The sequence below is a fragment of the Parasteatoda tepidariorum genome, chromosome 10 (assembly GCF_043381705.1).
Source record: "Parasteatoda tepidariorum isolate YZ-2023 chromosome 10, CAS_Ptep_4.0, whole genome shotgun sequence".
Classification (NCBI taxonomy): domain Eukaryota; kingdom Metazoa; phylum Arthropoda; class Arachnida; order Araneae; family Theridiidae; genus Parasteatoda; species Parasteatoda tepidariorum.
Genome location: NC_092213.1, coordinates 19,107,933 through 19,121,833, shown reverse-complemented (window position 1 = coordinate 19,121,833; position 13,901 = coordinate 19,107,933). Strand labels below are relative to the sequence as shown.

At 28.0% G+C, this 13,901-nt stretch overlaps 1 protein-coding gene across 3 annotated transcripts in view; it reads right to left on the bottom strand.

Moving 5' to 3' along the window:
* Positions 1 to 13,901, bottom strand: part of LOC107448972 (uncharacterized) — a 28,963-nt gene that overhangs the window by 12,353 nt on the left and 2,709 nt on the right. For all 3 annotated transcript variants that reach the window (XM_016064353.4, XM_043045886.2, XM_071187057.1), the window contains exons 2-6: positions 11,557 to 12,146; positions 9,425 to 9,684; positions 7,086 to 7,200; positions 3,870 to 3,958; positions 2,400 to 2,464 (exon numbers count right to left, since the gene is read on the bottom strand). In XM_016064353.4, the coding sequence (XP_015919839.2) occupies positions 2,400 to 2,464; positions 3,870 to 3,958; positions 7,086 to 7,200; positions 9,425 to 9,684; positions 11,557 to 12,146 (1,119 nt within the window). The remainder of the gene's footprint in view (positions 1 to 2,399; positions 2,465 to 3,869; positions 3,959 to 7,085; positions 7,201 to 9,424; positions 9,685 to 11,556; positions 12,147 to 13,901) is intronic.

Sequence of the window (13,901 nt, the reverse complement as noted above, 5' to 3'; positions counted from 1 at the left end):
ACCTGCCTTTTCGGCATGCTGATAAAATTTAATACCAAACGAACTTAAAAATGATATGTGCTCTAACTATAATTTACTCAAACGGCTTAAATAATATGGAACATGTGCACAGACAGTTTTTGGAAATCTATTCATGTTCTCTGTTAAGATAGATAACAAAAGAAACTTCTCTCCCTTCTATGGTTCATTCAATAAAAAGTAAGATAAGAATTCGACCCCCTGTTGAGTGAGATAGGTTTCTCCAAACTTCATTCAAGTCAAGGAATTAACATTGATAAATTGATTTCTATGAACTCGCCGCTTACCACCCACATTTTTCCTTAACTCTTACACTATGTATATCGCAGGAAAGTGCTAACCACACCTGTTTCACAGGTTTGTGAGTAACTGTTGCTTCTTCTAAAAAAATCTTTAAACTTCGAAAAAATAAAATTTTATAAATAAGAACAAAAAAAGCTGAAATATTGCACCTTTGATTTATTATGTAGTCAAAATTTTGATTTTAAAAAGCGGCGGCATTGATTTTATTAAAGGATGATTTTTAACATGTATTAATATTGTAACGATTCGGTTCTTGCCGATTTGATTTTATAATGCGGCTGATTTTATTATCCGGTGATTTTATTAGCCGCGGGCACTGTATAATATTTTGTATCAAAATTCTGTACATTTAAGTAACGGCATTAATATTGCTTGAAAATAAAATTTTGTAACTTTTTTATGCTTTTTATTATTTTTAAATTGATTTTCGGTGTAAATATCAGTGCATATGTTATCCGCGAAAATTTCGCGAATTTTTAAAACTTTTGCGCGAATCACCCGCGAATTTGTGTCTTTTTTTCCCGCGACAAACTTGCAACCCTAATCATAGGCTAGAGTCCCCTTGCCGTCAGACTAACCATTGGAGGTTTTTCCTCTCCATGTAATGCAAATGCGGGTTAGTTTCATCAAAAAATCCTCCACAAAGGCAAATTTCTCCCAATACTTGATCCAAGAGTTCCCTTGTCTTCTTGATTGGGTTCAAAATTACAAGGATACGGAGTTGAACTGTAGTAGTCGCAAACATAAAAAATCTGGTCGGCTGTTCAACGACGGTTATAAAACAAAATAAAAGATATTGGATGAAAGAGATTCTGAAAAGTGAGGTTCTATTACAAAAAATGGGTGTTCTTGTAAAAGTTTGAGAAAGTCAGAAGTTGAAGACGTCTTCCCAGGACCCCAAATTATTGCTAAAGTAAAAATTATATTAAAGGTATTTGGTTGAGAGAATTTTACAGTAATTCAAATGGTAATTAAATAATAACTTACATTAAATTGATGTCATTAAAAAATTGGAGATAATTAAATGAGTAAAACTAAATAGTGACACAAAAATAAACTTAGCAAAATTTCATTTTATTACAATACTTAACAACAGTTGAAGTATCATATGATTGCCTAGGAAGAAATGTCTTGAAACATTTTTAAAAATTGGTTTGAAAAACAAAATAAAGAGAAATTATTTATGAAAGAATTAGATAGAGATTTAATATTTAACAACATAGATAGGTATTTCATTATATAAAGCTAGTTGAATATTTGTTCTTCGTTTGAGGTGAAAAAAGCAAACAATCAATAAATAAGTGATGAAAAACACTATAAAACCATGCACAAAGCTGAAAGACATACACTAACACAATCACTATAGCTGAAAAAAACATTTTTTTTAATTATATCTTTTGCACTCTGAATTGGTTTTACATTATTAGATTAGTAAGAAACATCTTGGCAATTTATCCGATCGAAACAAAGGTTAACTGTATTTTATATTGAGGCCAATTCATAATAGAAAAATTTTCCACAATCAAGTTTAGTATATTTGATACCTATTAAAACTGCACTAAACACCATGATATCAATAGAGTCTATTACAAAAATTGATTAAGCATCATTGGCATCAATAAACTGATGTGTTTTCTTTAAAATATTTGAAGAAAGAGAATCATCTGTAGTTTAACTGAGTTCTGTGCCAATAATAAAATTTCATTTTTCAAATGTCACTCAAGAACAATTTAATTAAATTTTTTGAAAGATTTTTAGGATTGAGGTAAAAATTCTCATTCCATGTGCTGTTTAAATTTCAAGAGGCTAGTGTAAACAGTTCTGAAGTTATAAGAGTAAAATACAGAGACAGAAAAACTCTTCATTTTATGATTATAAATAATAAAACTGTACAGTAATACTTTTTTTAAAAAAACAGAAGTACTTTATTCAAAAATATTAACATAAAGTAGAAATAGAAAATAAAAATTATAATTTATTTAGGTAAATTGGGAACAAAAATTTTTTAAACTCATTCAATAAGTTTAAACAAAGTAATTAAAAAAAATAATAATAGAGAAAATATTTCAAATACATACCAATTTATTATCGAGAAATGTTCGACATCTTTGATACTTCGTACTAACTCCTCAAAGCTCTTTTGCTATAAAATATTTAGATATATATAATATCTATTAAAACATCCTCAACATTCACATAGAAAAAATCAACATTCACAGTCACATGTAATATTATCAAAAAGTGTAACAAAATTTCATTTATTCACTAATATTTACTAAAGCTAAATTAGAGATAAAAGATATGATGCACCAAAATTATACGAATATAAAAGAAGAAGTTAGTAACACTCTTTATTTTTTATCTATTTTTGTAGAGTCTGTTAATTGTGTCAGCTAGAAAACCATGGGAGTCCGAGGCAGGAGGATCAAGGTTTGGGTTGAAAGCCTAAGGTAAGAAGATCAAACAGAGTAGTTCCTACGCGGAAGGATATTTAAGGACGAACACTACCGATAACTACTATTTCCACATTGGTGACCCGGACGTGATGTGAACACGCCTACCTTGACAGAAACTCCCACTTCGATATGAACACGCCTATCTTGACAGTAACGCCCACTTCGATTTGAACACGCCTACTTCTATGGATGAACCACGTTGAACAGTTGACTTGCTACTTTTGACTGCAACATTATCCACCTCCGCTGTTGCTACTCAGTCACGATCACATACAACACATTCACTCGACTGCTAAAGGCAATAAGGGAGCAACCACGTCCATGAACTTAATATAGCTCTGACGATCAGCACTCAAAAGTACAGTGATCTTAATACAGCTCTTCAGGCTTCTCACAAAACAGCAATGAATCAACTAATGGTATCCGTTTATGGAATTCCATCACAGATATAATTCTGATGGGGGAGTACTTTAGTGTGTCTAATACTGCAAAAATACAATTCCAATTCACTAGTATATAAGACGTGTTAACTTGATTCTATGTCGGGTACCTTTTCATAGATGAAGGTTGACATGGTCGATAACTACTCTCCCCACAATTTTATTTATATATATGTACCATGTGGCAACCGTGCATAGTTTAAAAATATTTTAGCTGCATTATTTAATAAAAGAACTTTAGAAGAGTATTTTGGTTATAAGGTAATTTTTAGCAAAAATTAGATTTCAGTATCCATTAAAATCAAATAAAGTCAGAGTGAGAAATAATTTTAACTCATTTAAAAAATGTAATTTAAGCTTCAATTCATTTAACTTGATTGATAACAGTAGTCTTTTAGTCATTACTCAACATACTAGCATTGATATTCAAAAAGTTTTAACGATATATGCTTGAAAAATCTTATTTTCATACATTTTTAATATGGTTACAAGTAGTTTCTGTATTTATTAATTGAAAGGAGTGACATTAACTAAATACAACTCCAATAATTTCAATAAAATGACTTGCTCTCAATAGTACTATAAACAGGCACTCTATAGAATGATATGATAAAAGTTTGGATTGTGAGACAAGGAAGCAAATAGACGTTACCTGAGGGGAGGTTACTTTTGATGTGTGAGAAAAAGGTAGAGACCTATCACAGTTAAAAGCACATGAAGTTAATATCAGAGTTCTTAAACCTGAAAGATAGTTTTTAAATAGAACATTTTTAACATTATTTCAAGATAAGTCTTTTTTCTTAAAAAAAACTAGGCAAGTTACATTTTGAAAAATAGTTATGTTAATTAAATTAAAATAATTGTTTTTGCAAAGCTAGTTATTGCCTATAATATCAATTAAATCAAAATTTACCAAATCTCAAATTGATTGAAAAGGATATTTTTCATTTTGGGTGTTAGACACAGTTCTAAGTATTAAACAAATACTTTAACTAACCTTATGCCATATACAATTGAATTTATTCATGCAAGTGTTTGCCTTACTAGAATCTTCAATGCAGTCAAGCTTGCTTATGGAAGGCTTTCATTTCAAGAAATCCAGGGTTAAATCTCATTTAGCACCACACCACGAAGAACTTAGCAAATATTGTAAATCCAAAATATTAAGCATTTAACAGCTAGGAAAATAAACCTTTCAGAATTGACGTAACCACATCGAAAAAGAAATCTCTTTCAAAAAATTAAGCATTTAAAATTTTTTCTAACTATGTTAGGGCACCCATTATCCAGACAGGTTGGGTGGGGACAGAGGGCTTTTCTTTGATCGAAAAATCCAAATAATTTGATATTTGTTAAAACAATAAATAATTTATTATTGCAATTGGATTGGTTAAAGAAACTTTAAAAGGTTTATTTCATTTACAAAAATGATTTATACAGAATAAGCAAATTAGATAATTAGCTATAAAGAGAAGCACGTGAGTTTCAATTTTTAGAGATGTTTTAATAATTAAGGTAGTATTAGTTTTCACCATTTTTTCCATTATAAAAAATAATTTATTGTCAAAAATATTATAGCAAAAAACAAAAAATGAAATCACTATTTAATCAACTAAATTTTCTCCAAACAATAGGGCATATTTTTGTCATAATATATATTTTTATAATCACTGTTAGATACAAAGTTTAAAGAAATTTGCACATTTGAAGGTTTCAAATTATTGTTTAAAACAGGAAAAATCAAAAAAAGTTATCCATGCTTGGAGAAAAAACAACAACAAAAAAGAGATAAAAATATTAAAATCTTATTGATTACTGAAGGAAGCTGAGAGGAAATATAAAGCAATTAATGGATCCACAATTTTCAACAAACAATCAAACTGGTTTTGATGTTATTAATTTAAACTTCATGAATTGTAATTCAACAAATTTTCATAACTTTTGCGACAGAATTTAAAAATTAAAACGTTTTTTTTAATGTTAAATCATTTATCAGTTTCTTTTTCTTTTAAATTGAATATATTCCAAAAAAATTTTTTTATATAAATTAGCATATGTGATTTCATTTTATCAAAACATTAAAGCTTATTTCATTACATGCCTCACAATATCAATCATACCAGTTAAATTCAAAATAAATGTTCCAGTGTTTAATCCACAGAGTTTATTTTTGGTGCCTTGGGGAAAAAAATAGTGACAGCAAATTATTCATAAGTTAATTTTATTACAAACATAAGTTTAAAAAAAACTATTATTTGAAACAACATAAAATATGTTAAAAAATTGTGAACATAGTATACTAAATTTTGTAAATTAATTCTGTATCATTCTAAATAATAATTAATGTACACATATATATAATGCTTTCATTCTTTAACTATAAAACAAACTATCCTAAAATATAAAACAAAGCTGCAAGAAAGTAAAAGATAAAAAAACTCAAAAATTAAGTATGGAAAAACTTAAGGAGGCGATACTAATTTGTAAAGAAAATGATTAAAAAAAACATATTTTAACAACAATTATCAAATACCCCAAAAAGAAACAAAAATACAGGCTTCTGTCTCGTTTTCATTGACCATTTTGGGTTTTCTGATATTCCCAGCCCATATGAACCCTGTATTGTTTTCTTATTAATTATTGATTCAAAGAAAAAAATTAAATATTTTCGTTTGTTTTTAAAGTGTTCAAGTGCAGAGGACAATAACATTTTCCCATGCAAATAGAACTTACAACTGTAACTTATTTTTAAAGCTTTTTCATAGTTGGCCATTGATTTGTATACTTAATTGTAAGGTCTTAATGTTAAAATTATAAACATTAAGTTAATTATAAGATGAATTTTTCTTCATTGTCTCAGGCAAAAGTTAACGTTTTGAGAAAATCATCCGTATACATATATATTAATCTTGTTCTCAAAATTGCAATAAGTTACAAATTTTTTTTATCATTTACACATTGAAATATATGTATATTTATATACGGTGAAACTTCTCGGGAGAAACCACTCTCCGTTCCACAGTAAACTGGTTGTTGATGGAGGTTGATCATTCTTAGAGATTACCTCCAATGACTTCAAAATTGTTATCAAAGGTACACGATTTTTTGCATATGGTTTTATTTTCTGTCAATGTCATTTTCTTGGTGCCACTTCTGCTGACGTCATGAAAAGAAGGATCGATGATTAAAATTTAGCATCTATAAAAATTATCCCAACTGAAAAGTATAATTATGTGTTAAAACAAATTTACCAATTATGAATGATAAAGCTATTTTAAATAAATAAACAAATATGTTTTTTGTTTAAGTTTGCATTAAATTTTATATCAAAAAAATTAGCTTTAAGAAATGAGAAGAGGTTTGTTTGAAATGCTTGTTTATTTTTTTTTAAAAATAACTTTTCGTCTGCAATTTAACTTTCAACTGTAAAAATAAATCATTGATAGCAGCGTCTTTAGTGCACTCTGATTGCAACATCAGATTGTATTTTCAAAAAGAGCTCACTAAATTAGAGTCTCACACAAATATTTTTAATAGATTTTATCTACTTATTTACCTTGTTAAATTTTTTGTCATGATATTTTATTGCGTTTCCTTATTTCACATTTTCTGCATTTGGTGCAGATATTTGCACGGTAGTTGGAAGTGATTTTAATGGTCTCTCCTAAAGGATTTCTTTAACACAAAGTTTATGGAAAAAATTCTGTGTCTCCCAAAAGTGGTCGTAAATAGACGTGGATGCTAAACAGAGGTGGTTTTTTCTGGAAGTTTCACTATATAATTTTTTTTTTTTTTTACTTAAAGCTAAAATCTATAGTATAATAATTAACATTAAACTCTAAAATATAGTAAGAAAGATTAGATATACCGGTCAAACAATGGAGTGCATCAAGTTTCAAAGGTTCATTGAAGTGAATGGGTGACAAGATAAGAACTTGAATGGAACAGCAATCTGATATGAGATTTGAAACCAGTTCAGTCATCTAAAAATAATTGAACAGAATTTTAAAAAACTAAATCTTAACAGTTACAACGAAACTTAACTTAACTAAATTGTTAAGAAATACAACACAAGCAAAGTTATAACAAATAACAAAAGAAAAAAATTCTTAATACTAACATAAGCTACTAAAATTTAAATTTGAAGCAAGTTTATCTGTCTTAAAATAAATTTCCAGAATCATAAAAATGGAAATTTTTCAATTCATTAAAAATAAAGCAACATACTAAGGCCAAATAAATAAATCCTCGGAGAGTTTTTAAATCTCGAAATAGCTCTGAAAGCATTTTTACAAAAATGGACACAGCTCAAAATGAATGTTTGCAAAAATGCATGTTGCTCGAAATAAACTAATGGACACAGTATTAAAATGAACATAGCTTGAGTTGTGTATTTAAGAAAATAAATATAGCTATTTAAGAAAATAGACAAAGCAGTTAATTCTGCTATTCAAACTTTTCTTATGAATATTGTTCCTCTTTTAAAGAATAAATGAATGAATTCAAATAAATTCTTTATGTGACATCCTCCATTTGCATAAAATACTTAGTACATTTAAATTACTGTAGAGTTTTGGTATTTCGAGTTTCGATTGCTCGAATTTACCATAAATCTGAGCAAATGAAAAAAGTCAGTCTTGCTTCCAAAGAATGACCAATACACACAATAATGATGCAATAATGACCACATGGAACGGTTATTAAGATTGGCTTTACGATGATTACTATGATTGAATGCTGAAAAAACAAATTTACGTATTAAACATTGAAACACGTGAACAGTGTTTTGTTTAAACAAAAAACATAAGATAATTATTTTAAAGTACAATTAACCTGATGCTGTTATATAATGAATATTGAAAACGTACCCAGAGCTTCAAATGTTACTCAAACTTCTTTAATTATAACATACTTTTCAATCAAATCCTGAAATTTAAAAATTGCCTTGTTTCCATTTATTTAAATATCTCTTGCATTTTAAGTTTGCGATAATTTGAGTTTTTAAAAGTTCGATGTAGGCTTGGTCTCGCCCTCCTCGAATTATTGAGACTCTACTGTAGTCTTTTTTAAAAGACATTAAAAGTTAGCAAATGTTTTTACAGATTTGCCATAGGCACAATAAATTTATAGCAGTGGTAGTAAATTTACATTGCATCAATTGAGAATTTTAAAACTCCTTTTATCGATTAAAATTTTAAATATGAAAATATCACCAGAAACATAACATCTGTAATACGTCTAGCCACCCAGAACCTGATCTCAGGACAAGCCAGGAAAAGAATATCTCTGAAAGTTACAAATTTTTACCCAGTCAAAGATGATGCCATACAATCTTGTTGATAAAAATGATCGCAATCTGCCATATTTATTTTTAAAAAAATAATTATAAATGAGAAAATAATATTATTTTTAAATCAAATAAATTTATACAAATCACAAGAATTCGTAATCGTTTTTCATATTAGTAATTTCAGTAATAAAATAGAAATGGGCATTATGATATTGGCTATCTTGGCAGATTATACACTGGTGCAGACTACACGCAGCTATTTCCTACTTTTGTCTTGTCAGAAATGATAGCAGCGCATTATACGTCGGAAAACACATTACTATTGATCAAATGTTGTAATAAGGATATAGAGCTGTAGTTTTTTCCGCCTCCTAATGAAAATTTGGCACTTACAAAATTAATAAGAGTTCAAAACTAATTCAAATGATTATTTTAATTAGTTTTGATTAACAGAATAAAATATTAAAAGTAACATTTACTTACTTATAACTTGCTTCACTTATACAAAATTCACTTGCTTATACAGTACAGAACCCGTTATCCGGAAATCAGAAAACCGGAAAACCAAAAAACCGGAACGAAATTCGATACATTTTTGCGCCATTTTTAAAAAAAAAAAATTTTTTTTCCTCATAAGATTTTAGGATTCATTCTTTTTTGAAAGATGTTTACCTTACCATCATTTTGGAAATAACCATTAGTGTATTACTTCATTGNTCACAAAATGAATAAGAGTTCAAAACTAATTCAAATGATTATTTTAATTAGTTTTGATTAACAGAATAAAATATTAAAAATAACATTTACTTACTTATAACTTGCTTCACTTATACAAAATTCACTTGCTTATACTGGAAAAGTATTCATTGTTTACAATTTATAAGACTGTACATGCCTAAATGAAATTATCAACTTACTGAAATTTTATCTTCCTCTTCGTCATCAGTGTCAACTTCTGTGGATAAAATTTCAATTTCTTTCACAGCTAACACTGTCAAGTTCTTTCCAATAACTCTTTTAATGTCTTTAAATTTTTGCCGTAAAAAAATCTTATTGGAATAATACAAAACTAGTTTTGGAACACTTTTTTCGGGAATAAGTGCTAATGAAGGATAGTCTTCAGCGCTTGCAACCACTTGTAAATAAGGAGCAGTCATTGGCATATGTAGAGAACCAACTAAAAATATGTAAATGCTTTAAAAAAGTTAGTTAAAATCGAAATACAATAAAAAATTTCAGAATGTTAAAAATAAAAAAAAGTATAAGTTGTATTGTTATTTGTTCAATTGCTTATGACTAATTTTTAAAATGTACCCACCTTTCCAAGATCATAAGAGTGTTTCAGTAATTACATGACATGACCTTCCAAAACATTTATAAATTTATCTGCTAGTGAAAAAATAAAATTATGTGGTCTAAGATAAATTTCCTCAGCATCAGATTGCTTAAAATTATGATGCAAATTTAGTTTTATACAACTTGTGAGAAATTCTTAACATAATGAACTAATTTAGCATATGAAAATGCCCTTTTTAAAACACTGAAATTCTTCTAATTAAGAATATTCTGAGAAACATTAAGATATCCCAAGATATTACTTTATTATGTCTTCAAATAAGAGGATTTCTTTTCAAAATCATGATTCCCAAAAAATTTTCTAATGTTTCAATCCAAATAATGATTTGAAAAATAACTTCAAGCTAATTCTACAAAACTAACCTATTCACAAGTTCTTCCACTAAAATCTGTAATTATAACCTACTAACTTATTTTTCATGTTTATTATCAGACATTGTTTGATGTTTAAAAAATTTATATATTTATTTTCTGACCTTTATATAACACATATATATCGCTAAGATAAGCACAGTTATCGATTCAAACTCAAAGCATTTTAAAGAAATATAACAGCAATCAGCAGAAATTACATAAAAATATCATCTGACTCTTTTCATCTGGCTTTTTCTTTACTTTATTTATTTCTCATTTATATCTAATATTAATACACAATTTTAGATCTTATCAAACCTCAAAACAAAGTGAATTAGGTATTAAATGAATTTTTTCAATGTGAGGAAAACAGCTTTAAATGTTTTGCTTTTTTAAGAAAACTGTTCTCCGAACTTATACTATATCTGCATAACATAACTATATCTACATAAAGATTTAATACTTTTTTAACTCCACAAAAACATTAACAAATCAGATGAATAGGAGTTTGGTTTATTCTTTTATTCTTATAGATCCTTTCTGTTTTGCTAAAAATCAACATATCAAAAGACATTTGAAAACATACTAACTGATATTAAAATATGATTACTTCGATTCAATTAATTCCATTTAAATACTACTACAATTAGAGAGTATTTATCTAAAAATATTACTTTAAAATTCCTAATATCAGTATTTGTATGGGAACTTTTATTTCTGTAACAAAGACATACATTAATTTAATATTTTTAACTAAAATCACTAAAAGCTATTGAACTGGATGACGAAACTTTCAAAGAAAAAAATTCATAACCTCTCTAAACAGAATTTATCAAATTTCCCTGATTTTTTAAATCAGAGGCCAACATTTTATTAATTTTCCAGATATGCCTAATTTGTACATAGAATATATATTGCAAAGCATAAATTCTTGGTTATATTCAAAAATAAACTTTCTCTTAAAAAACAATTAGACTGCAAATTTTTCTTTAAAAAAATATAGAACTTTTAGGTAGGTACCTCAAACTCAAATTAATGACTTTTACTAATACTGACTTTTTGGATAGTTTAATTCTCTCACATTTTCCTGATTTTTCAAGATTGATAAATAAACTTGACTTTTCGCTGTTTTTCTTTCTCTTCTTTTTTGAGTGTTTTAAATTATGTTTAAAAAAATTTTATCTGTCAAAAAAAAACATTTTGTTTATTAAGAGAAAGTATAATTTTTTTCGTACTGTATGATGAAAAACATTCATAACTTTGACTGTCACTATAAAAAAACTTTGTGAACAAACTTTTCATGTTAAAATAACCTTATAAAAGTACTCGAAAATATTACCTGGATTGGGACAATGACAACATTTCGTAGCCATGATGCAGTCATACACAGATCGCACATTTTCAAAGTAATCATCAAGAATGATGTTTACTGGACAAACAGGATGCGAATGGAGTTTATAAACTATATTTTTATGACAAGTTCTCAAAGGTAAATGAGGTGACAATAATGAAGTATAATTGAAGCAGACTTCCGAAACAGCCGGGCAGAGTCTGAGCAAAAAGAATCCAATTTCTGAGGACTTAGGGCAATCTATATAAAAATGCAACTTTGTAATCTGCAATACACTTCTGGACAGTTCTGACGTGTCACTCTCTTCACCCACAGTGGCGAGCACATCCCAACACAACTTTTTCAACTGTTTGCATTGTGCAAGAATACGCTGCATGTGATCAAATGTCACCCCACAATCTACAACAGTCAGTGAAGTTAAATGTTTGCATCGCACAATGACTTTCACTAAATCAGAAGTATTCACTAAGAATATGCTAGTGAAGTTTATTTCCCGTATATGCCTTGTTATGTCACTCGAAATAAACTGCTGCAATTCAGTCGGAAGAATATCATTGCAAGAAGAAAAGTCTGCAAACCTAAAATAAAATAATCAGTTAAAGTATTTTGATATTAGGATTATTAAACATGATTTTCAAAAAAATATAGCGAAAATGGATGAAACTTGTTACAAGAGTCAATCAATGTGTGTAAAAAGTTTTTTAATTGAGCTTTTGGTTTCGCAAAAAGTTTTTAATCTAAGTTTACCAATTGAAGAAAAAAACATAAAATATTTAGAGATTACATAAAATTTCTATAACTAATTATAAACTGCTTAATATTGTAAGTAAAATCAATTAATATAACAAAAAGTATCACTATAATCATCGTCAAATAATGCATAAAATGTATACATGACATTTAAACAAAGTAAAAAATATATATTTAACCTCATTCTTAATATTATTGTAAGAAAGAAAAAAAATAGAACACAAAAAATAGTGATTGTAATTGATTTCAGGAGCAATAAAAAGCATAATAGAATGAATTATTAAAAAATATATTGAATAAAAAAAAAGACTGTGTACTGTTCTACTAGGAAAAAAAATTTACACTCTCTACAGATTTATAACATAAAACTATACATTAGGTTTAAATTAAAAGTAAACTTAAATAATATTAAAAGAAAGTGACCAAACGTTAATTGACAAACACTATACGACGCCAAATCATCAAAGTAATATTGCAATACTGTCCATTTCTTGAACTTCGATTAAAAGAACTATTTCTTAAATAATGGTAGGCAAAATTTCTGTATCTTGATCTGTGATAGAAGAATTGCCAAATCTTGGCAACTTCTGGGTAGCAGCCAGCAAGAAACTAAAAAAAAACATCACAGAAAGGGACCAACTCAAAGGGTATAACTTGTACTCAACCGGGCAAACCTCTAAATGTTTTAATTAAAAAAAATTCCGGTTTAAAATCAATTTGCTGCCTTGCTGATTGTAGTTCGCAAGGCAGATCATGATACAGAAATATCCCCGAATTGTTAAAATTTAGATAGAAATATTGTTCATTATAGGTTGAAACATTACTCTTAAGGTAATAAATATTTTAAAACCCCATTCATTCTATAAGGAGCAAACTATGTACCAATAAAAATAAACTCATATAATGAATAAGTAATCCATTTTTATACAACAATGCTTACATTTACTAAAACCATAAAACATCTTATTGTAAAAAAAGTAGTAATAAAGTTTCTATGCCCCTTTATTTTGCCAAAATATTAATTTCTTAATGTAAATAATTTCCACTCCACACGTTATTTGAATGGGGAATTTTGAAAAATAGCCTCAGGCAGAAATTTTTTCCTTCTGACAAATCAAAGTAGTCTCTCATTTAACATCTCTCTTCTACTCTAAGCTCTCTAGTTTTATTAAATCAGATTATTTATTTTTAGAATTTGAGGATAGTTTTTTTAATATTATTTTTATCCGCTCAGCTAATGAAGCTGTGCTGCTGCTTCACATCAAATAAAATAAATAAAATAAAAATGTACATTAACAGGGGTTTGTCCAGGGTAAGTTTATAACCGTTTAGCGGTTCCTTCACAAATTCAACTTTAGGAAAAACGGTAGTTTCCCAAATAAAAGAGCAAGTTCTCATGCAAACCCTGTTCTTGTTGCAATTTATGGAAAAGAAGAGCTTTTCTGTCAGCTGCCTTTTACGAAAAGATAGCACGTGTTTGGTCAGATAGTGCAATGTGGACAGCCTAACCGGTCGTTTACGCCATATCAAAGCGATCTTTTTTTTTTGCTGAGTTTTTCAAAAGGAAACGACAAGACTCTCCC